Source organism: Protopterus annectens, chromosome 13.part0 (assembly GCF_019279795.1).
Source record: "Protopterus annectens isolate FY-2018-M chromosome 13.part0, PAN1.0, whole genome shotgun sequence".
NCBI classification, from domain to species: Eukaryota; Metazoa; Chordata; order Ceratodontiformes; family Protopteridae; genus Protopterus; species Protopterus annectens.
Window position 1 is genome coordinate 1354402893 of NC_056747.1, and position 26928 is coordinate 1354429820.

The 26928-nt window shown below is 42.5% G+C and overlaps 1 protein-coding gene across 1 annotated transcript in view; it reads left to right on the forward strand.

The window, feature by feature from the left end:
- The window catches only part of LOC122788066 (supervillin-like), a 1698127-nt gene that overhangs the window by 491680 nt on the left and 1179519 nt on the right, over positions 1 to 26928 (forward strand). Inside the window, exon 2 of the mRNA XM_044054988.1 lies at positions 680 to 1407. Within this exon, the coding sequence (XP_043910923.1) occupies positions 959 to 1407 (449 nt within the window). The 5' untranslated portion in view covers positions 680 to 958. The remainder of the gene's footprint in view (positions 1 to 679; positions 1408 to 26928) is intronic.

A 26928-nucleotide genomic window follows, 5' to 3' on the forward strand; every position in this document is an offset into this window, starting at 1 on the left:
ACAGGTGCTCTGAGTCCAGGATTCACAGCCTGGATGCCTAAAAGGCACTAATTAGTCTGCGATCTGATTTATCTGATTTGCAATAAGCTGTTGGACTCATTTTATATTCAGACCTTCCTCACCTTGTGTGTGTGTTGCAGAGTGAGTATTCAGTCCTTCCTCACCTTGTGTGTGTGTTGCGGAGCATGGAGGTCATAGGTCATGATATATGGCTCTGTTTTGCTGCTGGTTATCACTGTCAGGGCTCAAGTCAGTTTCAGCAGTAGGCACTATGTATTTTTTTGTTTGTACAAAGTTGCACAGAAGATTGTTCATGTATTTTCTTAGTCATTATGTGCATGTATATTCCAGAAAGATGATTAAAAAAAAACTTCCATTGGAGTACAGAGCATTCCATTAATGTAATTTTAAATTGCACAAGGATTTTTTTATAAACTTAAACACTTGTACTGATTTGTCAAGATTTTTACTGCATTTCTGTGCACAGTAGTGGCAAAGGAGATGGTATTTCAAATTTGCTGTTCTGATGAGAAGCTTTTTCTGTAATCTCATTAAGATTAAATTAGATGTGACATAACAGGTAGCTTACTAAAGAGAACTTTGTTTTATCAGAAAGATAGAAAACTCAAATTCATGTTTCAACAGCTTGTCCTGACCGAGTTTTTCTTTCCTTTTACAGCTCTGAAGAAAGAACAACTTCACCACATGGCAGCAAGATGATCCCAATTATGTGTTAAGTGCCTGAACCAAATCTGATGTTGCATATTAGATTAACCAGTCCTTGCATTCAGGCTGCTACAGTCGTGCTAAGCATCCCATCATACAAGTCTTACGGTTCACATGGGTCTTAGTAACACTGGAGCTCTCTCTCAGTATTTGCACATTTTTGCAGTCGAATTTCTTCTATTAATATTGGAGTGATAAAGTTTGTATCAAGAAATTGTAACATTTGTGTATCATGGAGTCTGAAGGAACCCAGCTGCTGGAGACAAGAGCAGAGCGTATTGCCAGGTACAAAGCTGAGAGACGACGTGAACTTGCTGAGAAGTACCATGAGGAATTCACTTCAAGAAACACTCAAATAAGTAGAGAGAGTCTGCCATCTGAAAAGAGCAGCCCTGTAATTGAAAAACTTGATCCCTCAGAGGGCTGCAGAAGCCGATCAGATTGGCACAGTCTCCACGAAGTCCAGGAAGGCAAAGATCAGCCAGACATTCATTTGTTGCTTGATGGTGGCAAACACACTAGGACACACGAAAGCCTCCTCCAACTGAAAAACAATCAAAATGAGCAACAAGTCACTATGAGGAAGAACAACTCTTCATCAGATGTGAGTGACCTGAATGACAAGGGAAATGGAGTGAACAAGAGTGAAGTAATTGAGCCTGAACAGCCACCTGAAAACAGGTAATAGCTGTGCATAAACAAATCCCATGAAGTCAACTGTTGGCTAAGTCAATATGTTTACATTCATAAATGTGTGCGCATGTGTGTGTGTGTGTGTGTGTGTGTGTGTGTGTGTGTGTGTTTGTGTGTGTATACATAACTATATATAGATATATATATATATATATATATTTGCATGTGTGGTTATGTAAATATGTGCATTCACACACGCACCATGTGGCAAAACCTAGACAGTGTTATGACTGGAATTTTTGTTTCCAATGTTTGGGGCTTGTGCAAACCACTTGGAAAGTTACAAGACTGTGCATTATCCATCCCCAAACTACCGAATTGCTCGCTGCAGGCTATCACTTTCAGAATTATTTTTTTTCGTACTCTCTGAAGAGTACAGAGGTTTTACATGCTTTGACTCCCTCTTCCCCACAAGGGTCCTTGATATGTGAGGGGCCCACGTACTGGCCCTCAGAGATGCTCACTTTTCCATATAAACCTAGCCTGGCTACAGCACATCCATGTGCTGCTTGGTGGGCACATTGGCTAAAGCACATACATGCCACTGCTCTACTGTAGTCATCCGTACAATCCAAGGAATTGGTCGCATTCTGCTAACCATAAGGACTATTTTATACTGTATTTTGCTATATTGCTGTTGTTTTTAAAACTGTTCTTGCTGATTTATTGCACTTTTTGTCTGTTGTAGCATAGACTAGAGTCAGACTTGCTGAATCTGTTTTTGTTTGTTAAACTGAACACTAAACCAGGCTATCTTTTGTTGGAGCAGGACCCCCTACATCTTTGTGGCTGGAGACTGATCTAATTGAAGATTGCTGGGACAGGGCTCAGTTTTAAGCTTTTTTATTGGCTAAATCATTCAGTTCAGTTTGCTCACAGTTTTAACGCAGCTCCACAGAGTTAGGTGACCAGCCACTGCTCTGCTGTACTCATCTATTTACCCATAAGCCACTGCTCTGCTGTACTCCTCTATTTACCCATAAGCCACTGCTCTGCTGTACTCATCTATTTACCCATAAGCCACTGCTCTGCTGTACTCATCTATTTACCCATAAGCCACTGCTCTGCTGTACTCATCTATTTACCCATAAGCCACTGCTCTGCTGTACTCATCTATTTACGAGTAGCACACCACCGTGCACCATCGGACACTACCACTCAGTGGGGGTAACCATTGGTGGTTATAAACGCAAAAACTTGAGCAGATAAATTTTCCCTTAGTAGATGCCCGTGATCTGGCCAAGAAGTCCTTAAATTGTGCTTAGCCACTCAGAGAGCACCTCAGTTGCACTTTTGCCCCTTAAACAGTCCCAAAACCACCAAATCTACAATAGTCTCATGCCATTTATAGCACCCCCGCTAGTATAGACCCTTTATAGTGCACCCCATTAGTATAAACCCTGTTTAGAGCACCCAGTTATACCACACCCCTCCATTTTCTCTCTCCACTGTGAAAACAGGATTTAACCTAGCATCATGGATGGTCAGTTTCCTTGTATTTCTCCTACCAGCCTGATTGACACTGGTACCCTGAGACAGTGAAACAACTGTTATGTACACTAACAATCCTCTACTTTGAATTCACCCAAGTACAATTTGTGAAAGATGCATCTACACTAAGAATCTGGAATCCTTGCTCTCTCAGGCACAAAGCAGTAACACTGAACAGGTTTCCAGCTCAAATACTACACCTCCTATGCAAACCATGCACTCAAAACACAAACCATTATTTGCAGAGTTAATCACCAGAAACCTACCTAAACACCAGAGACCTTCCAAACACAAACATGCAACACCTAATACAGCACCTACAGCACTCTGTACACTTAAAAACGCAAACACCAGTGTCTCACCAAATAAGCCCCCTAAGGCAAAGCACATATGGAGCATTTCTCCCCAGGCCTCCACTGAAAATGTACTTTGCTCCATGTCAGACTTATCCGGTAAACAAATGGTAAATAAATAAATAAACCACATTTTTTTAGTCATAGCTGATTCTGTTGTGAGACACACACGTCCCACTCAACAGGCTAGACGAGGAGAAGGCTATGGTCAGCTGCCGGGATCCGTCAAATCATGCATGCACTCATCTGTCCACAAGTACCGTTATGACTCTGTCATAGCTCAGGTTGGTGCGAATTACTTTAGATGTACCTCACTGGACTATATGAAAAGAAACCTGCTTGAGCTCTATGAATATGTCTCCCAGGCAGGTACATCCCTAGTCTTGAGCAGCATTCTACCCTCACCTAGGATGACACCACAATATAAACAAAAAATTATTGACTTCAACGATTGCCTTAGTTTCTGGTGTCATTCTGAGGGAATCCAGTTCCTGTCAGCCTGGGACGACATGGCTGATAGACCACTCTGCTTTGCCAGAGATGGTCTTTACCTTTCACCTCTTGGCTTTTGGTTACTGGCTAAGGCACTTGCCTTTCCTATAGTGCCTTTTTAGGCAAGGTCTCAAGAACAAAATTTCTGATGTAAAAGCAACACTCACAAATAAATTGAAAGTTGTGCTGTTAAATGCTAGAAGTTTAAACTAGAAACTGCACTCTCTGGAAGCACTTCTCTCCCTGGAGGATGTTGATGTCTGTGCAGTCACAGAAACTTGGGTTAGGGCTGCAGTCAGTACCCCGGCCTTGCAAGGCTACAATGCATTTCACACTTTCAGACCACAAAAATGAATGTGTGAGAACCAAAGGAGGAGGAATATCTATCTTCATCAAAGATAAATACACCTCTAGATTGGTTAGACAGGAAAATTCCATGGAGTTGCTCCAAGTTTAACTAACTGTGGGTAATACTCCCCTTCAAGTCTTCATTAGTTATAGGCCCCCTTCAATGAACCAAGATACCCACACTGCTTATTTGGACCTACTTGAGTCAATCGAATTACAACCAAACGCTCTAGTCATGTGGGATTTTAACTCTCCCTCCAATGACTGGGAAATTTATACATGTACCAACATGCTCACACAAAGGTTCCTGGACTTTGTCAACATTAATGCCCTGGAACAAGTAGCATGCATCCTCACAAGGGGCTCAAATTTTCTCAACCTGGTCCTCATCAGTGTGGGTGACCTTTGCACCACCACAAATGTAGGACCTTCACTGGTTAAATCTGGCCACAAATCAGTCACATTTGAAGCAGGTGTAACACCTGAACCCCTCTTAGGTGAAATCAGGCTAAAACATTTCACCAAAGCTAATTATACCGTCCTAAGGGATGGCATAAATAATTTCCAAACTCCTGTTCCCACAAACATCTATACTAAGGTATACACAAATGCCCTGTACAAACACCTGTACTAGTGTATTGACACAGTTGTACCTGATGGGATCAAAACAACATCCTCAAGAAAAAAACAAGCCTCCCTGGTGGACATCTAGCATTAATAAGTTACACAACAAAAGGAAGAAGTTACTGTCTAAGAATAAAAAAAGAGAGGTCCCAGCACTGAATGAACAACCTCCTCTGCTTGAATGAACAAATAAGACAACTTGTAAAATCCTCTTAAGGGCAATTTTGAAAAAAAATTCACCCATCATAGCTAAGGATAACCATAAGGCATTCTTCAGCTATATCTGTAACCTAAAAGGTAGGACCCAGACATGTGCTGAACTAGCTGTGGATGGCATCACACGTGCTGATCCTGTGAAAATAGCTAACCTATTAGCTGACAGGTTTGGTAAAAATTTCACCCCCCTGTCCCCTCCAAACATTCCACAAAGCATTCCTTCTGCACCTCCCCCACCTTGCATCTCCAAAGAACAAGTCATTAATGCTCTCTCCAAGGCCAAAAACAGCCTCTATGGGACCGGATGACATCCCAGGTTGCAGTTTCAACCACAGCCTGAGTACTGGTTTTATCCCTGCTGAATGGAAAACAGCAACCATCATCTCCCTTTGTAAAGGGGATACAGCAACAGACCCTGGGAACTACAGACCCATAGGTTTAACCAGCCTTATCTGTAAGGCCACGGAACGACTCATCAATGACTTTATAAATTAGGACATGGGTGATCTCCAAACCCATGATCCGACACATTTTGATTTTGTCACAGGCAGGTCATGCCTGTTAAACGTGGTGGACTTTTTAAAATGTCACCAGAGCCATAGGTGAAGGCAAATCTCTGCATACAGCCTGCTTTGACTTGGCCAAGGCCTTCAACACAATGCCACATTTGGGCTTCATTGATAAACTCTCCCAGTTGAATATCAACCCTTATGTTGTCAGGTGGGTTGCTAACTGGCTGACCAACACATCACACTCAAAGTTGGGGACTTTACCTCAGTCAGCAGACCTGTCACCAGTAGGGTTCTACAGGGATCAGTGCTGGGCCCCCTATTGTTTGGAATATACTTCTCAGATGTTCAGGCCAAAAAAGAGGGGCTGTGGCTGACTAAGTTTGCTGACAACTGCAAATTAGGTGCAATCATTAAAACGCCAAATGAAGGCAATGTACTTCGAGGGATTTGCACAAACTGATGATTGGTGCCAAAGCCATGGACTCTACTTCAGTAAAAACGATATCCCTGCAGACTATCATAAAAATAATAAAACTGTAAGTAACTACTCAGTAGTGAGAGACTTTGGAATGCAAGTTAACTGTAGCCTAAACTTTGACCACCATGTGTCTACTGTGTTAAGAAAGGCATTCTACATCATACACCTCATTAGCAAAGGTATTGGCTCAAGAGTGAAAGAGGTCATAACACCTCTGTACTTAAACGTCATTAAGCCAATAATTGAGTACAGCGCTCCCTTTGGTATGGACATTACCAGGCACCTGCAGCAACTTGAGAGACCTTAGAGATTTCTAACCAAGAAAATTCAGGGTCTCCAGCACATCATACATTGACAGACTGAAGTCACTGTCACTGTACTTAGTAGTATACAGACTACTTAGAGGGGAATTGTGTGCGGCCTGCAGAGCAATCTGTGATCCAGACCTAATGGAAATGCTGCACATCTGCAGGTCAAATGGGACAAGGGTCACCCACTCCAGTGACCTTAACCTGGCCTGTACCATAAATAGGACTTGCTGAAGAGAGAGGAGGGTTCTCTCAGAGGTTGCCACCCATCCAGAATAGGCGAACAATTCATATCAAATAGAGCCTCTTCATGACCCTGTTTAAGTGTAGCCTGGTTGACTAGATGGGAAAATGTAAATTCCTGCCGGAAATTTCTCCTATGACCCTCCTAGGTATGGGCAGTAGTTGCTAACTAAGATCTTGAGTTTAGACAAGATCCTTTATTTTGGATTCCTCTAGTATTATATTGGGTACACATGGCTAGGCTTATAAAGACCTTCGGATGAATATCCCAGTAACCGTCTATGAACCTGTGCATTGCTTGGTGGGCACACTGGCTGTGGCACATACACTTGCTGCTGGTGGGCACACTGGCTACACTGCATAGATGCACTGCTTGGTGGATACACTGACTTTGGCACATGCTTCTGCTACTTTGATGGGCACACAATGTTGCTGTGATGTTCAGCTTCGTGCAGGTGTCCACTATACAGTAAATCAAGCTGCCTCCCTCCCCCAAGGATGAGCAAGCTGATGTCTGTCAGCCTGTCCTTCCCAGCCAGCTTATCCACTACACTGGTCACCAGTTTATCCCAGTGCATCTAGGCTTTATCCCTGTGCACCTCAGGTGCAGCCATTTACTTCTATTTATTAATGGAGTCACTCCAACATGCTTTGCACAGGCTTTCTTTGTTTTCTTTCAGGAGTAACAAGGTAGCACTGCCTAGTTAAGTGATTTGCTCAGGGTAGGACAGTTTGCTGTTTAGAGGGGATCATACCCACAGCTGCAGAATGACGCTTACTAGTAGGTCATAGCTTTTACCCACAGGGTCATCGTGCTAGTTAGTTCACTTGAAACTAACTAAAAAAGCTTCTGAGATGGCCATTCACATCATGGCTTATCAAATATTTCTACTGCTAATAATAATATAGACAAATTAAGAAGTACTTTATTAAAAATAAATAAAAATCACAGTAAGCACTTTCATCCCTCATATCAACTTCATCAGGCATATTAAAAACATCTCATTTAAATGCCTTCACTGAACATCAACTGTTACATGGCTAAACTAATTAAGTAATGTTATAGTTTTTAAATCCTGTTTCATTCAGTCCCCCATTTTTACATGAATTCAAAACATTTACCATCAGTATTTGCTTATGTAGAATTTACTGTGCAATATTTTCCCAAGCAAAGAATTAATGTTTTCAATAACCACAGAAATAAAATTGCTAGTACACTCCTCCGTATAATGCTTAGCTTCCCACTTCTACCAAGTACTGCCTTTTACACACCCTCCCATGTAATGCCCAGCTGTCCCATTAGTACTTAGTACTGCCTTTTACACCCACTGCCATTTGTGCATGTATTGCTAGCCTGTAACCAACAGTTATTGTCATGACATGTGAGGGAAAAGCTGCACATTTTGTGTGTTCAAAGCATACACAAGAGAATGGTGGGTATGGGTGGGTGTGCTTTTATGTGTTTGTGTGGGGGTGAGGGTATCCCAAACACCCCGCTTACTTTACAGAACTGCACCTCTTCTCTCCCCTTAAAAGCCTACCCACTCTTACTCTAGATATAATACCACACTTCAACCAGTTAAAGCATTACTGCCCTTTCCACTTATAATCTGTCTCGCTGATGTTTAATGTCTTTGACGTTTTAATTCTCATTCAGCTGCAATCATTGCTAGACTTTCCACTCTCCTTATAAAATTCAACCACTACTTGTCTAGGATCCCTCCTCTGCCTCCTTCGGTATCCTTCCAGCAGCCATTGTCACTGAGGTAACTGTTATCAGTAGTTCATCTAATTTTCCCATATCATGTTTCCCCGACTTCACTTGAACTGTTCTCCTCTTTGTTCATAGGTTGATAGGTTTATACTAGGCTATCTGCCCTAAGGCATTTATAAGCCTAGCCCAAAGTTTTGTGGCTTACGCCACCCTTTATATGAAAAAATACTGTGCCCATTAGTTTGTTGTGCCTCTGTCCAGCAGTGACACAGAGATGATTCCCGGGGTAAACCTACGATCTCCCATCCACAGGTCAAGATTTCTCTTGAACAGAGCCAGCGAGGTGCTCTGCCTCACATGGACCGGGATTTTATTCCACAGCATAGAGAGTCTCTGAGTGATAAATCTATCCCTCCAGCACGTCCTATTTATATCCGTGCTAAGGTTTAAGTCGCTTGCTCTAGTGGTTTTGGTGGATTTGGACTTTTTGAGGTGGAGCAAGTCCATTAATTCCGGGTTGGACATGGCCTTGTATGTCAGGCACATGTCACCTCTGAGCAGATGGTATGCAACTGAATAGAGCTGGAGTTTCTTCAATCTGGCAGCATATGACAGATTTTGGAGTCCCTTTATCCTTTTGGTGAGGAACTTTTGGGGTCTCTCCAATTGCTGCAGATGTCGGGTGAGATACATCCTGAATGGGGCATTGTACTCGATCATTGGTCTGATAAGTGAAGAGTACAGGGGAACAATGACCTCACTAGATCTGGATGTGAATCTCTTCATGATCAGGTGGGCAATGTAGAAAGTCTTTCTAACCACTTTAGCAACGTGAGTGTCAAAAGAAAGGCCACTGTCAACCTGGGTCCCCAGGTCCCTGATAACCTCTTCTGTGCTTAGTGGATTGCCACCTATATGGTAGCTTGGGGTTACCTTGTTTTTCCCGAAGGGTATGACTATACATTTTTTGTCGTTTAACTTCAGGCCATGGCTCTGACACCAGCTATCTGTTTCTGTGAGTCCCTTCTGAAGGATATCCGTGTCCGATGCACTTTCCACTATGGCCCAGTTTGCAGTCGTCTGCAAACTTTGTCAGCCAAAGTCCTCCCATGTTGGCCTGTACTTCTGAGAAGTAGATGCCGAACAATAGGGGGCCAAGGACCGAGCCCTGTGGGACACCACTTGTGACCGGCTTGGAGTCTGACATAGTGCCAGCAACTCTAACCCTGTGGGTTCTGTCCTTAAGCCAGTTTGCAACCCATCTTGTGACATATGGGTTTACATTTAAGCTGGTAAGTTTCTCTATAATATCCGAGTGGAGTATTGTGTCGAAAGCCTTTGCAAGGTCAAGGTAGGCTGTATGGACTGCCTTTCCCTCATCAATGGCCTTGGTGACTGTTTCGAAGAAGTCGACAAAGTTCAAAAGGCATGATCTGCCCTTGACGAAGCCAAACTGGGTCGGGTCCAATGTCTGCAAGTCCCCTATATCTTTGTTTATGAGCTCCATTATGATCCTCTACATAGCTTTGCAGACTAGACTTGTTAAGCTTATGGGGCGGTAATTACCAGGGTCCGTAGAGGCACCGCCTTTGTGGAGTGGGACCACAGTTGCCGTACGCCACTCCTTGGGCACGTATCCTGTGGTAAGGCTGAGATTAAACAGCTGCCTTATGTGTGGGTTTAATTCCTCATTTAGCTCATGTAGCACACAGCTGGGGACACCATCCGGTCCCATTGATGCTGTGTTTTTAGCTTTAGAGAGAGCAGCTTTCACCTGCGCATTTGAGATGTCTGGAAGGCTACACTCTGCTGGGATAGTTATCTCTCCTTTGGGGGGGGGAGAGGGGGGTGAAGTTTGCACTGAACCTGTCTGCCAGTATGTTGGCAATGTCTGTGGGTTCAGTGATTTTGTATCATTTTGGACTAATTCTGAGCATATCTGGGAGTTTCCACCCAGGTTCCTAACATAGCTGAAAAGGCCTTATGATTGTCCTTTGAATCCATGGCAATTTTTCTCTCAAAATTGGCCTTAGTTGATTTTGAGTGCTCGTATTTTTTTACTAATAGTGATCAGGGGTGACTTCCCTTTTATGGATTTTGTTCTATCATGTAATAGCTTTCTCCTCTTATTGTAAAGTTTGTTAATGGCTGGGGTCCACCAGACTGGATGTTTGCCCTTTGTGGAAAGAGTCTTGGTTTTATTTGGGATTGCCTGATCCATGCAGTCCTGGAGGTGTTCATAGAAGGCATTTGTAAGGGCTTCCGAAGCTTGGGTTGTGGTTTTCACTGGCTCAGGGGCCTTGAAAGATACCACACCAGTCTTGAGTAGTGTGAAGTTTGCTTTAGAGAAGTTCTTCACTGTGGTCTTTTTTGTTTGGGGTGGGGGCGGGATGTGGATTTCCAGTGAGATTAGTTTATGATCAGATCTCACCAATGAGGGATGTACTTCTGGTGTGGAGCATTTTGTCCCCATGTTTGTGATAATGAGATCTAGTATATTTTCTCCTCTCGTGGGAACAGTGACTAGCTGTTCCATGGCATTTGAATTTATGAACTCCAGGAACCACTGGGCTAGAAAGTTAGGGCTTGAGTAATGTTCCCAGTCTATATTCGGGTAGTTGAAGTCACCCAATATGATGGTGTTTGGAGATGCATTTATACCCTCCAGTGTCTTCAGGAAGGCTGTGTGGGGTTCCTGAGTTTGAGAGGGTGGCCTGTAGCATGCTACAATTTGTAGAGCAGTTTTGCATATGGTTAGTTGCACCTGGATGGTTTCCGAAGCTTCGTGCGTTGCCACCAACCTGGAGGTGTGGGTATCCTTTATGAATATGGATACAGCCCTCCTTTAGTGGTGTGGTCCGGGTTTTGGGGCCGAACGCATGATATGAGGTAAAACCTAATAGTGCCAGGGTGCTCTCAGGAGCCTTGAACCAGGTTTCAGTTACAGCACAGACATCGATGTTCTCCATACTGAAAAGGGCCTCGAGTGTGTGCATTTTGAGATTTAGACTTCTGGCATTGTGCAGCATTACCCTCAGTTTCTTCCCATTTTTGTTTTCTAGCGTGGTAGGTTTAGAATTTGAGCCTTGCCTAAAAAGGCACTATGGGGTGGCAAGAGCCTTAGCCAATATCCGGAATCCCAGGGTGACAGGTGCAAGCCATCCCTTGCGAAGCAGCGTGGCTTGTCAAGCATGTCATCCCAGGCAGACAGACACTGGATCCCCTTTGATTGACACCAGACATTAAGCCAATTGTTAAAGCTGATCATCTTGTCTCTATATTGTGGCATCATTCTTGGTGAAGGAAGGATACTGCTCAGGGTCAGGGTCATACCTGCCTGGGCTACATAATCAGAGAGCTCCTCTATGTCTCTTTTCATGTAGTCCAGGGAGGTATCGCCTCAGGTCGCTCACACCAGCATGGACAATGACTGTGTCATATTTGTACTTGCCGTGGAGTGACCCGAGTGCTTGTGTTATGTGGCGGATTCTAGCGCCCGATAGGCAGCTTACTGTGACCCTCTCCTTGTTCAGCCTGGTGAGTGGGACGTCAGTGTGTCTGACTATGGAGTCACCTATGACAAGTATGTTTGGTGTTGTATTTGGCCGTAAGGGCTGTGACTGCTTTGCACACTGATTTTGTGGTTTATGTGTTGCTTGTGGGGTGTCTTGAGGTAGCAGTTGTTTGGGTGTCTGCTTTGGAGGCCTCCGCTGTTTAGGTAAATTTTTACTCAGAGCCTCCAAGTATGTCTTTGTGTGTTTATGTGTTTGATTCAGTGGTGTGGTAGCATTATGTGAGGCTGGTTTTGTGGTGTGTGTAGTTGCTTTCTCCTCCTGTCTGGTCTTGCCAGTCCTGAGTTGAGAGAGCTCAGCCTCCAGTTTGGCTAAATAGCTGCATCTCTCACAAGTATTTGTGTTATGTGGGAGGAGGAGAGGGTTGTCTGTGTACATGAGGCAGTTATAACATTGCCTCAAGATTCCCAGATTCACCAGCTGGACTGGAGAGGAGATTGACAACTGACCTTTGGACATGCTAGAGTAATATTGGGAATTCCATAATAATTGAAAACAAGGGCCAGTGGGGAGTGAGGGTGTAGTGCTTTTAATTTTTAGTGCTGACTTATATAATTGCTTTAGTGAGCAAGTGCCAGGTAACTTGAGTGCAATGTGTTACAAGTAACTAAATGCAAAAATGACAAACAGTAACTTTCTTTCAAGTGAAACAAGGAAATAAGTACAGTAAGCAATGCAGAAATCACTAGTGATCCACAGAAGCGCTGAGAAGCTGCGTATTAGGTGGAATTAGCGTTCCAGGGAAATAACAAGAAAACAAACAACAAGCATATAAACATAGCTAGATTCAGCAGGCCTGGATCTAGTCTATGCTACAGCAAACAAGGTGTACCAATTTCAGTAAGATACAGTTCAAATCTTCAGGCACTATAAACCTTTAACCAGAAATTCCCAGCTCAGAAGGGCAGAGTCCAGCCTCTTCTCCCACAAGAGTGCAGACCACGAACCTTCTTAATGTAAAATAACTGGCCTGAAGCCCAAGTGCTTAAACCAGAACTAATACACTTGGACACTGGGCTCTCAATCAGCAGTTCCCAACTTAGAAGGATGAAAGCTACCTGTCCTGCCACCACAGTGCTTGCCACAAACCTTCCTAATGTAAAGCAACTGGTCTGAAGCCCAAGTGCTTAATCCAAAAGACTTAGAATGATAGCTACACTTTAATCAAGTTACAACCAAGCAGTAATAAATACAATTGAATACTTTAGAGAATGTCTGGATTAGTGTTCAAGTTACACAAACAAAGCTAGATCCAGCAGGCCCGAATCCAGTCTATGCCACAGCAAACAAGGCGCACCAACTTCAGTAAGAAGCAGTTCAGATATGCACGCACTATAAGCCTTTAACCAGAAATTCCCAGCTCAGAAGGGCAGAGTCCAGCCTCTCCTCCCACAAGAGTGCAGACCACGAACCCTCTTAATGTAAAATAACTGGCCTGAAAGCCCAAGTGCTTAAACCAGAATTAATACACTTTTAGAATAACAGACACTAAGCCCTCAATCAGCAGTTCCCAACCTAGAAGGATGTAAGCTACCTGTTCTGCCACAACAGTGCAGACCACAAACCCTCTCAGTGCAAAACAACTGGTCCGAAGCCCAAGTGTTTAAACCAAAAGGCTTAGAATGAGTTACACCAAGCAGTAATAAATACAATTGAGTACTTTTAAGATGATGCAAAAGTAAAATGAAGTAGGTAGAAACACAAGTACAGTAAAAGCAGATGAATTTTTTTTTTTTTTTTTTTTTTTTTTTTTTAAGCTGAACAAGTGCTGAGCTCAAAGAAATAGATTTGAGTGCTGAAACTAGAAAACTGGCTAGTTATAAGAAACAAAAACAAGCTAGAAGGCTTCCCTCAAACACAGAAGGGCTTGGGGGCTCAGAAGCCTACAAATAGTCTATACCACTTAACAGGAAAGGCAGGAAATGAGCTTAATTTTTTTTGTCTGTTTCCCAGATGCTCTCTTTGTACACAGTAGGAGTGCTTGAAATCAGAATATGATCTCACTGCACTCAGTTGAGTGAGCAAATGAGATGGGCCCAGAGGCAGGCTGAGGGGTGGGCAGTTTCAAGGCCACTAAGATTAACACCAAAACAAAAACAGGGAGGGTGGGTAGGAATAACTGAAGAGCAGAGTTAAAACTGCCAGTTCAGTTAAATATTCCTTCAACACAGTTTAAATCAAATTAAATACTGTATTTTTTTTTAAAAAAATTGCAGCTAAAGGTACTTAATTCTATTATACGTCCAGTTGAATATAACCAAGTTCTTAGCCAGCCAAAGCTGAGGTTTTTAAGCAGAAAATATTTCACACTGTACCACTTAAATAGGCAAGGACAGGAAATCAAAGAATGTGGCTACCCCCACACCTGTAATTACTAACAAATAACAAAATTCAGTAAACACTAACTTCAGTTCAAGTTACTGAAGAGCAGAGTTAACACTGCCAGTTCAGTTAAATATTCCTTCAACACAGTTTAAATCAAATTAAATACTGTATTTTTTTTTTAAAGTGCAGATAAAGGTACTTAAATTCTCTTATACGTCCAGTTGAATATAACCAAGTTCTTAGCCAGCCAAAGCTGAGGTTTTTAAGCAGAAAATATTTCACACTGTACCACTTAAATAGGCAAGGACAGGAAATCAAAGAATGTGGCTACCCCCACACCTGTAATTACTAGCAAATAACAAAATTCAGCAAACACTAACTTCAGTTCAAGTTACTGAAGAGCAGAGTTAAAACTGCCAGTTCAGTTAAATATTCCTTCAACACAGTTTAAATCAAATTAAATACTGTATATTTTTTTTTTTAAAAAGTGCAGATAAAGGTACTTAAATTCTCTTATACGTCCAGTTGAATATAACCAAGTTCTTAGCCGGCCAAAGCTGAGGTGTTTAAGCAGAAAATATTTCACACTGTACCACTTAAATAGGCAAGGACAGGAAATCAAAGAATGTGGCTACCCCCACACCTGTAATTACTAGCAAATAACAAAATTCAGTAAACACTAACTTCAGTTCAAGTTACTGAAGAGCAGAGTTAAAACTGCCAGTTCAGTTAAATATTCTTTCAACACAGTTTAAATCAAATTAAATACTGCATTTTTTTTTTAAAAAAGTGCAGATAAAGGTACTTAAATTCTCTTATACGTCCAGTTGAATATAACCAAGTTCTTAGCTGGCCAAAGCTGAGGTTTTTAAGCCACAAAAGGTTTCTCCAGTGCCTTCTGTTACTGCCCTCTGTAATTATATTTGCAAAGTTATCATATTACACAACCAAACGCAACCAAAGTGTCACATAGCTCACAACACCAGTGTGCCACCCAGCAACAGCCCCTAAGGCAAGACAATGTACCCACACTTTAGTCATAGGTGACTCTATAGTCAGGCACACTGATGTTCCATTCACCAGGCTAAACAAGGAGAAAGTTACTGTCAGCTGCATGTAGGATGCAAGGATCCACTACATAACGCATGCACTCAGGACACTCCACAACAAGTACAAATATGACTGTCATTGTCCATGCTGGAGTGAATGACTTGAGATGCACCTCCCTGGACTACATGAAGAGAGACATGGAAGAGCTCTCGGATCATGTAGCTCAAGCAGGTATGACCCTAACCCTCAGTAGCATCCTGCCATCGCCCAGAATGATACCACAATATAAGGACAAAATGATTGACTTCAGTAATTGGCTAAACTTCTGATGTCATTCAAAGGGGATCCAATATCCGTCTGCCTGGGACGACATGATCGACAGACCACGATGCTTTGCCAGAGATGGTCTGCACCTGCCGCCTCTGGGATTCAGGTTACTGGCCAAGGCTCTTGCCCCTCTATAGTGCCTTTTTAGGCAAGGCTCAAAGGACAAAACTACCATTGTAAAGGATACAACCAAGCAAAATCTGAAGGTAATGCTACTCAGTGCTAGAAGTCTAAACCTCAAGATGCACTCTCTCGGGGCTCTCCTAAAAATGGAGAACATTGATATGTGTACAGTAACTGAGACCTGGTTCAGAGCTCCAGAGAGCACCAGGCTACAACTCATACCACACTTTTTGGCCATCAGACCAGGACTGAAACACTAAAGGTGGAGGAGTATCCATATTCACCAAAGATATTCACACCTCTAGGCTGGTTGCCCAACACAATGCATCTGCAACTAACAATAGGTAAGACTGCAATACAAACTGTAGCTTGTTACAGATCCCCCACCATGCCCCAAGATTCTCACTACACATTTCTAAACATACTGGAAAATATTAAGGTACAACTAAACACCCTAATACTGGGTGATTTCAACTACCCTGCCATTAACTGGGAAAACTACTCCTGTACCAACACCTTTACTCAATGGTTCTTGGAATTCATAAATTCCAACGCCCTAGAGCAACTAATTCATAGTCCCACCAGGGGTACCAATATTCTAGACCTGGTCATTACCAACATGGGAGATCGATGCTCCACACCAGTGGTCACCCCCTCCTTGGTTAGAGCAGACCATAAGCTAATCACCCTTTACATCCACATCCCACCCCAACCCCCCCCCCCCTTTAAGGAAACCTCTGTAAAAAAACTTCTCCAAAGCCAACTTCATGCTTCTCAAGTCAGAATAACAAACTTCATGACACCCATGGAGATGGGAACTGGAAGTTCAACTGCTGAATCCTACACTAAGGTGCTGTACGAGCACATTCACTCGTGCATGGACCGAGCCATCCCAAATAGAAAAAAAGCCAGAAGAAACTGTTGCAGAAAAGAGGAAGAACCCAGGATTCAAAAAACTCCCTCACCAGCCTCAGTAGGAAGCTGAGATCCCTCATAAAATCCTCAAAAGCTAGTTACAAAAATAAAATTGCCAAAGATTCCAAAGACAACCACAAGGCATTCTATATCTATGTCAAGAATCTAAAAGGCATTACTCTGATCTGCTCTGAGCTACAGCAGAATGGCAGTAGATATATTGATCCCAAGGATATTGCCAGTATCCTGGCAGATAGATTCAGTGCCAACTTCACCCCCTAAAGGGCCCATCTCAATACCGAAAGAATGCCAAATTCCTGTAATCACGGCCTCATGTAAAAAACGCACTCTTCAAAGCCAGGAATACAGCATCCATGGGGCCAGACAACATCCTGGGCTGTGTACTGCGTGAACTACAAAATGAACTGGCACTTCACCTATGTGTCATGTTTAATCAGAGCCTCACCTCAGGCTTTGTGCCCACAGAGTGGCACACAGCTACAGTCATCCTACTCCACAAGGGGGATCCACTTTGGATCCTGGGAACGACTGTCCCATCAGTCTGACTAGCCTGATCTGCAAGGCCATGAAATGTATTATCATGGAACTTGTAAACAAAGACATTGGAAACCTTCAAACACTGAATCCCACCCAGTTTGGGTTCATGAAGGGCCGATCTTGCCTCCTGAACCTGATCGACTTCCTCAAATAAGTCTTCAGAGCCATGGACAAAGGTAAGGTGGTTCACACAGCCTACTTGGACTTCACCAAGGCTTTCGACACTATTCCCCACTCTGGAATCATAGATAAACTTACTAAGCTGGGCATTAATCCTTATGTCACTCGATGGGTTGTAAACTGGCTTACTGACAGAACATACACTGTAAAAGTATCCGACTCCAAATCCAGCTCTAGACAAGTGGAGTACCGCAGGGTTCTGTCCTGGGACCAGTCTCATTTGGCATCTACTTCTGTAAAGTACAGGCCAGCACTAACTCTGGCTTACAAAGTTCGCAGATGACTGCAAGCTGGGAGCCATTATTGAATCCCCAAATGATGTGGATATACTACAAAAGGGCCTTACAGAAACACATGCCCGGTGCCTGAGCCATGGGCTCAAGCTAAATGCCAGAAAATGTATAGTTGTCCCCCTTGGGAAAAAACACGTACCTGTGAGCTACCACATAGGTGACAGTACACTAAACACTGAAAATGTGATGAGACCTAGGAACACAAGTGAACAATGATCTCACCTTTGATAATCACATAGCCACAACAGTTGGAAAATCGTACTACGTGGCACACCTCATCACCAAGGGCTTTTCATCCAAAAAAAAAGGAGGTCATTGTCCCTCTGTACTCATCCCTCATTAGACCCATTATAGAATACAATGCCGTTTTTGGTATTTACCTCACAAGACATCTGCAGCAACCAGAAAGACCACAGAAATACCTTGCAAAAAGAATCGCAGGCCTAAAGCAGATACCTTATGCTGACCGTCTAAAGAAACTCCAGCTGGACTCTCCTACTCAGAGGCGATCTCTGCCTAACATACAAGCCATGTCAAACCCAGAGCTGTTGGACATGCTACACTTAAAGAAATTCCAATCCCTCTGAGCCACACGCTCCAGGGATCTTAACCTTGTCATCACTATGAATAGAACATGCTGGAGGGATAGGTTCCTGACCCAGAGACTCCTTATACTCTGGAATAGGATGCCCATACATGTCGGGCAGAGCGTCTCAGTGGCCCTCTTCAAGAGGAACCTTGACGATTGGATGGGAGATGGGAAATTCACCCCAGGGATCACATTAGTAGTCCTGCTAGACAAGGGTCCAAGAAAGTAAATATTTGTGGGAAGCAATAGCCAGGGAATCATTATGGCTAGGCTTGTATAAGCCCTAGGTCCGAGAGCCTAGTACTTACCTATGAACCTATTATGCACCATTTTGCATCAGCTGTGTTCCTTCTACCAATTGCTGCTTTATATCTGAAGTCCTTATCCTACAACTATAGAATCTCATCTGTCTTGAATAACATTGCACATATTCATTTACATAAACAAACCCTATCTAAAGGTCAGTGGAAGGCTCATTAAATTTAGCACCAAAAATATAAATTACCTTTGCTTCCTGCCTACCAAATTTCTATATCACAACTTCAGTTGAGTGGAGAAATCCAACTAAACTTGGGACAAACAGCAAACTCAGGCATCGCCACTTTACCCAAACCACAGATACTGACTGCCTAATTTCTACTCGATTCAAAATCAAGCTTATTCTTTCTTGAAATGAATCTTAGAAGTACATATAACAAAACATAGATTCATGCACTCCCAGCACTATGCTCCCCAGCTACAGCAGTTGCCACAGAAACATGAGTAAAAATCAGAAATAAAGAATAAGAAAATTCTCCTACCAGACTGTGACATTCTCAGAAAAGAGAGAAAATTCAAAGCCAGCAGCATACGCATAGTCAAGAAAAACAGTCTCGACACTGCAGTTACGTACCATTCCCCAGTTTAAAAATGCAGCTACTTGTATCACATTTCAAACTCAATACAGCAATAAATTATGTATTGCAACCCTTTATATACCACCAGGCAAAAAGCTAACACATTGGAAGATACCCCTATGCTGGCTATCTCATTGAAACAGTCATACACTGGTAACATTGAGTGACAACTAGTAAACTCCACTACCTACTCGCACACACACACACAAAACTTGTCACTGCTCCTACAAGGCTAGATAAACGTAGTAGTAGAGCATCTAAACTTGACTGGATCCTAATTGCATCACAAAGTAAAACAGGTGCCATTGGCTGCATTCCACATAGAATTAGTGACCACCTTTCAAAATCTGCAGTAATGCCACTGTGTATTTAATTTCATAATCTCTCCACATTTCAGAAACATATGTTAATTAATAACCTAGCAGCATGTAACTAGAACATATTAAAACACTCCCACTAGATAAACCTTTCTCTGACATTTGGTTACCGTGAAAGTCTGACTGGATCAAGGGACCCATTTTCGGCGGAAGCCCGGGGAGAAAAGCTCCCGTACAGACATTAACAGATAATACAATATAATGATGCAATACACTAGATACAAGAAAGATCATAACATTGCTTCAAGATGCAATCAGATAGTTTAGAGAATACAATATTTCAATGAATCCGTTTAAAGGGTATATATCTTACAAGTATGTATTACACAAAGAAATAGTTACAGAATGTCTGTTAGGGATTAGTGAGGAAATGGATTAAATACTTGATAGGAATAATATTAGAAGACACAGAGAGGTTTGAGTGATGTGCAATAGATAGGAGGAAGGGTATATGTGTTAGTATATGGTGTTTATAGAGTTGGGAGTTGAAGTAGGAAGGTTGGTGGGATGTTTGAGGAAAGGTATAGTGATGAAGGGGTGGGAGGAAGTGGTGATGGAGTAAGTGTTAAGTTTGGCAAGGACAGGTCCAAGAGTTGTAGAGGGTAGAGTGAGCTTCAAATTTTTGGGCTGTTCAATTCTGGTAATGTTGTTTGGCAGGCTGTTCCAGTGTTTAGCTATGCATAAGAATCGAGACACTTGCCAGCTCTTTTTTAGGTTTGTATACATCTGTAAGTAGCTTATTATTTGAGCAGAGATTTCTAGTGGGACAGATGCCTTTTAAGACTGGACAGCTATCGGGCTTCTATATTTTTTATGTGCTGTAGTTAGTTGTACGTTGTTGAGATAATGAGGGGATTCCAGCTGGTTTAGTTCCTTGAGTGTTGCAGTGATGGGTACGGTAGGGTGAATTAGTGGCGAATTTTGCAATTTTATAGCAACAAGACTGAAGTCTAATTTTGAGAGAGGCATGCAGGTTAGTGAATATAGGAGTGCCGTAGAGAAGGGAGGAGATGAGATAGGTATTTGCCAGAGTTTTTTTAGAGCTTGGGTCCAGGAAGTGTTTTTGTCTGTAGAGAGTTCCTAGTTTGAAGTGAGTTTTTTTTTTACGGCATTAAGGATGTGTTGGTCATATAACAACTTATCTATGGCTACTCCTAATAATTTGGCATTATTAACAATTTCAATCACAATATTGTTATGGGAGTATATTTTGAAGTCTGGTATGTTAGTTTTGGGAGAAAAAAGTAACAGTTTGGTTTTGTTGGGATTAAGCAATAGTTGTGCATTGTTTATCTATGGAGGTAAATGTGTTCTGTGTTTTTTTCAGTAGATGAGGGAGGGTTTATATCACAACATTGAATGATGAATATCTCGAATGAGAAAGCATCAAACTGACTTAATCGAACATGACAACATCGAAATGGGGAAAAAAACAAAAAAAAAAAAAACGTGGAGTGTGGATGACAAACAAATTGCTCCATGCAGGGGGGCAAGACCCCCTGCACCCCCCACACCCCCTGCCACTTAAACATACCACTTTGGAGATCGCAGTTCAGTGTACTACAGTGCAGAAACGGAAGATTTCCATTTCCTACACTGTAGCGCGATCTCTGAGTTGGTATATTTAAGTAGCGGGGGGGGGTGCAGGGGGGCTTGGTCCCCTGCATGGAGCAATTTGCCTACACCCTTAATCTTGCATGTCACCATTGGACACTGCCATTGACATTTTCAATTTTTTCCATTTTCAATGAAACCTGTTCGATGTTTTCACATTTGATGTATTCATCATTCGATGTTGTGATATAAACCCGATGAGGGATATTGTCAGAGGAGGTGATGATAGGTTCATAGGTGTGTACTAGGCTAATGACCCTGGAGCCTTTACAAGCCTAACCCATAGGATTACCCTGGCATCATCCCACCCGACCTTAGTTCCTAGTACCTCTGTTGAGTAGAGCCACTGGAGTGATCCCCGGGGTGAATTTTCTATTTCCCATCCACTCATCAAAATTTCTCTTGAAGAGGGCCAGTGAGGTGCTCTGCTTGACATGTATGGGAAGTCTATTCCATAGCATGGGCAGTCTCTGGGTTATGAACCTATCCCTCCAGCATGTTCTGTTGATTGTGGTAATGAGGTTGAGGTCTCTGGAGTGTGTATTGGAGGGATTGGGATTTCTTTAGATGTAGCATTTCTAACAGAGCTGGGTCAGACATGGCTTTGTAAGTCAAGCAGAGATCGCCTGTAAGTAGGCGATATGAAATAGAGAATAGTTGGGAGTCTTTTGAGTCTGTCCATATAGGACAAGTGTTTAAGGCCTATAATCCTCTTTGTGAGGTACTTTTGTGGCCTCTCCAGTTGTTGCAAGTGTCTAGTGAAGTACATGCCAAATGAGGCATTGTACTCGATGACTGGCCTAATGAAGGAAGAGTATAGGGAGACTGACCTCTTTCCTCCTGGATGCAAAACCCTTAGTAATGAGATGTGCCATACAGAAGGACTTTTTGACCACAGTGCCAATGTGGTGGTCAAAAGATGGCTTGCTGTCAACCTGTGTTTCCAGATCTCTTATACTGCCTTCTGTGTTCGGTGGACTACCATCAATATGGTAATTCAAGGGATCTGGGTTTTTCCCAAGGGGGACGATGAGACATTTTTTGGCATTGAGCTTAAGGCCATGGTTCTGACACCAATTCTTGGTCTCATTGAGGCCTTTCTGTAGGATGTCAACATCACTTGGGGAGTTAATAACTCCCAACTTGCAATCATCTGCGAACGTCATCAGCCAAGATCCCTTTGTGTTGACCTGGACTTCAGAGAAGTAGATGCCAAACAGGAGAGGACCCAGGATGAACCCTGTGGGACTCCACTCATGTCTGGTTGGCAGTCTGACTTGGAGTCAGCTACTTTCACATTGTGAGTTCAGTCCGTGAGCCAGTTTGCAACCAACCTAGTAATGTAGAGGTTGATGCCTAGCTTAGTGAGTTTTTCTATGATTCCTGAGTGGGAAATTGGGTCATACAGTCTACCTTGATCTGGCCAAGGTCTTTGATACACCTTGCCTTCATCCACAACTCTGGTGACTGACTCAAAGAAGTCGACCAAGTTGAGCAGGCATGATCTACCCTTCACAAAACCAAATTTTGTAGGATCCAGAGTTTGGAGATTCCCTATATCCTTGTTTATTTGGTCTATGATGATGCGCTTCATAGTTTTGCATATCAGACTCATCAGGCTAATGGGGCAGTAATTCCCGGGGTCTGTAGTCGCTCCTCCTTTGTGGCAGGGGATGACTGTAGTAGTCCTCCATTCAGTAGGGATAAAGCCTGAGTTGAGGCTGTGATTGAACAGGCACACAGGTGAGGTGCCAGTTCACTCTGTAGTTCATGTAGAACACAGACAGGGATATTGTCATGTCCCATAGAAGCTGTATTCTTAGCCTTCGACAGTGCTGTTTTAACCTGTGCAGCAGTAATACTGGGTACCTGGCAATCTGCTAGTATTGTGATTGGCCCTTTGGGGTGGGAGAGAGGGGTAAAGTTAGCACTGAATCTGTCGGCCAGTGTATTGGCAATATCTGTTGGCTTGGTATAGGCAGTACCATTGTGCAGTAGCTCAGAGCAAGTCTGGACATGGCCATGGAGATTCTTTACATAACTATAGAAGGCCTTGTGGTTGTGTTTACTGTCTGCTGCAATTCTGTTTTCATAGCCAACTTTAGAGGATTTGATGAGGGATCTCAACCTTTTGTTGAGGCTGATAAGGGAGTTTTTCCAGTGTTGGGACTTCAATTTATTTCGCAGTTTCCTCCTCCTGTTGTAGAGTTTGTTTATGGCAGGGGACCACCAGATTGGCTTCCTTTTTTTGAGGAGAGTGTCTTGGTTCTATTGGGTATGGCGAGATCCATGTATTTGTGTACCTGTTCGTACAGTGCATTGGTGTATAATTTGGCAGTTTTGCAACTATTCTCCATTTGTATGGGTGCCGTGAATTTAGCCACCATTGTTTTTAAGTTGTATAATAGTTGAATCATCGGCATATTGAATTAAAGTGCTATGATGACAGGTTGTGTGGAGGTTATTAATGAATATATTAAAGAGTAGGGGTCCTAGGATGGACCCCAGTGGGACCCCTGTTTTGTTGGTTTGTTATTATGATAGGCAGCCTAGCCATTTTACACATTATTGTCTATTTAACTACTAAACCATTGTGTGGAGGTTGGTGTGTAACCTGCTGCTGTCAGCTGCTGGAGTAGTTTTTTGTGTGAGACTGTGTCAAAGGCCTTTGACAGTTCTAACAGTAAAATGGATGTGTGTAGGTTGGAATCCTTAGATTAATTAGCTAGGTCTGTGAAAGACCTAGTTAATAAATCTAGAGATCATCAAAAGCTTCCTAAAAACAATACACTAGTAAGAATAAAGGAGTTAAATCTATCTCTGCTCATTGGCTAGCAAAAGAGGCCAAAGAACTAATGAATCAAGAGGCAAAGACTAGAGAGCATGGTCACTATGACATGCCTTCCCTGGGCCAGTGATCAAGCAGCCTCTGTCCTCACCATGGACACTGGTGGGGAAATGTTCACTTTGAGAGAAATAGATGCACAGTCTTTTCGGATGCAATTCCCTGCACCAAGAACAATTTCCCTTAAGAGGACACAGGGAAAACACTCAATTCCTTGGGCTGGACTCTCTCTCTCTCTCTCTCTCCAGGGCCCAAATAAGAATCCATATTGACCAATAAGGAGCTCTGTGTTCCAAGTAGCTGACACGCACGCACTTTGAGATTTTATTTTCACACACACACACACACACACACACACACACACACACACACACACACACACACACACACACACACACACACACACACAGAGCTGGGAAAGGCTGGCACAGATTACCCGCTCTCTCACCTCTGCCCAAGCTAAGGTAGTTCCACTGCCACCAGCCAGCTACTCTAAGGCTCTTAACAGGGTATCCAATCATAGTGAGTGAAATTAATACAAATACCAATACCAATGGTAATGTTGACCGAACAGCGAGACATTCAGGAGCGTGATGCCACTGCATCACTAAATAAATATAAGCACTCTTAAAGGTTAAATGCTTCTTAAAAAGCCCAACCACAATGAAAAGATTAAATATATTTAATAATAAGTAATAAAAGAACATGGACACACTGAATATCTATTTACAATAAACACCAGAGTTTTGATCACAGGAAATATTGAAAGTAACACAGATGGAAAGATTCACACAGGTACAGAAAAACAATACTTAATTAATCTCACTATATTTTCCTGACTGGTCTAAAGAATTACTGTTTCCTACGTACTTAACTCATTACAGCAGAGTGACGCCTCCAGGCATTTCTGCAGTTAACTCCTACTGCACCTGTAGGTGTCAAATATTTCTTCTTCATATTTGCATTAATAATTCCAAAACCATGTTATATACAATGTACTGGAATACTTTATCTTGAAGCATACATGATGGGAAAAACAGTTGTATTGATATGTGACCTTTTTCAATGAGTATTTGTTAGAACTGTAAGGTAATAATTTTATGTTTTAAAGGCTGGGAGTTAAATGTACATACTCAAAAGAGCTGTACTGGAGGGAATGAGTTAATAGAGCAAGGCAGGGTAATGCGGGTGTGTTGCCCTGAGACTTCAGTCTCATCTCCCCCAACACTTAGATCCACCTGCTCAGTAACCCTCTTCAAGACATCTCTGAAATACCACCTCTCCTCGTCTTGGCTGTGCACATGTGCTAACACCACTTCTCATATAACCTAACTTCAACCATGATAACTATTCTCACCCCCACTCTATTACTCTGGCATCCTCCTTTAACATCCACCTGTCTTTTTACTTACTCCACCTCTCCTTCCTGTCCACTTTCTACTAACCCTCGTTGTCCTGCCATTGATCCCTGCTGTCTACTTCCTTCTCTTCCTAACCCTTATAAGAGCTACCATTGAACCAGGCAAGATATTCAGGTACTCTCACAGCCTACCTTATTATCATACCACCACTTATATCTACAATAATATCCACCAACTTTGCTGATAGCTTATCGCTCAAACTTTTCACATGTTTAGGAGGTGTAATAGCCAAGTACCTAGTCTCTAATTAATTCCTGTATCTGCTTTGCACCCACTGCATGAAGTGTCCTATATAAATTTTGCTAGCTAAAAACTACTCATATGAAATGTTCTCATGTATATACTCTGTATTGTTTGTAGCATATCTTTGATTTGAGAATGATTACTTGTGTACTGTTTTTTCACCAGTTGTACAAGCTGCCAATAATATGTACCAAATGTCTTTATTAATGTAAATGCTATGTTTTATGTGAAATGTCTTGTATGTGGAGCTTTTCTCACCGGGACTCCACTGAAAATGGGCACTTCTGGCCCAGCTGGACCATCTTGGTAAACAAATGCAGATAAATAAACAAGCAATCTAGTACTAAAGCATCATTTCAGTACTGGTTTACAGAGTGACATCACAAGTGAACACCTGACTCTGTGGTTCCCACACTACCCCCTTTACTAGAAGCTGAGCCAGGATCTTGTACATATGTGTTACAATACACATACATAGAGCTTTGCTAAGATGTGTTACAGCATCTGGAAGCTATAAAACCGTTTCAACACTTATATCCTTCCAGGGTAGCAATTAGTTCACCATTAAGGGCAATACAGCAGGATTTCTAGTCCTTGTTTTTATAGACGTTGGGTTTCTGGCTGCATTCAGGCATGTGAGATAGTCTTCACGGCTTGTACCAGTATTTTAATTTCAGGTTATTTTTCAAAGTTATCTGTACTAAGATTAACCTCTTCATTTCCAGTATCCTCTGTTACAGTATATTAAATTCAACAGTTGCAATACAGTCTGACATACAGGTGTATTTTTATCTGTTCAGCAGGACCCACAGTTGGTACATTTTTATCACAAGCAATTTTTGCAAATATATTTTCAACCTGGTATATGTTGCACATCACTACCCTACTCCTCCTGCCATAGCTGGCACTACTTCCCATCATCACTTCTCTTCGTCCTTTGAAGACTTGAGCTAGTTTTTCAAGTGACCGTGGAGAAATGTTACTTGAGAGAAATGAGCCTGTCTAGGAATACATTGACCCATACCCTGTCTTGAGAGTCCATCTGCATTGGCATTGCTGACCCCACTACAATACTGCACTGTCATGTCAGATGTCTGCAAACCTAGGCTCCAGCTTAATAACTTGGCATTTTACTGGTTAACTTGATGTAGCCATTTTAAGGGATTGAGGTCTCTAACCACACTCAGTTTCCTTCCATGCAGATAAGGCTGACGTTTCTGCAGTACCCATGTTGTAGTTATACATTCTTTTTCTACAGCTGCATAACATTCCTTCCTGGGTTGGAGCCTACAGCTGAGATATATCACTAGGTGCTCTTCTCCCTCTGAAGAAACCTGGCTGAGTACAGCCCCCCCCCCCAAATGGTTAAAAGCATCCGCCTGCACAACACATTCTTTGCTGT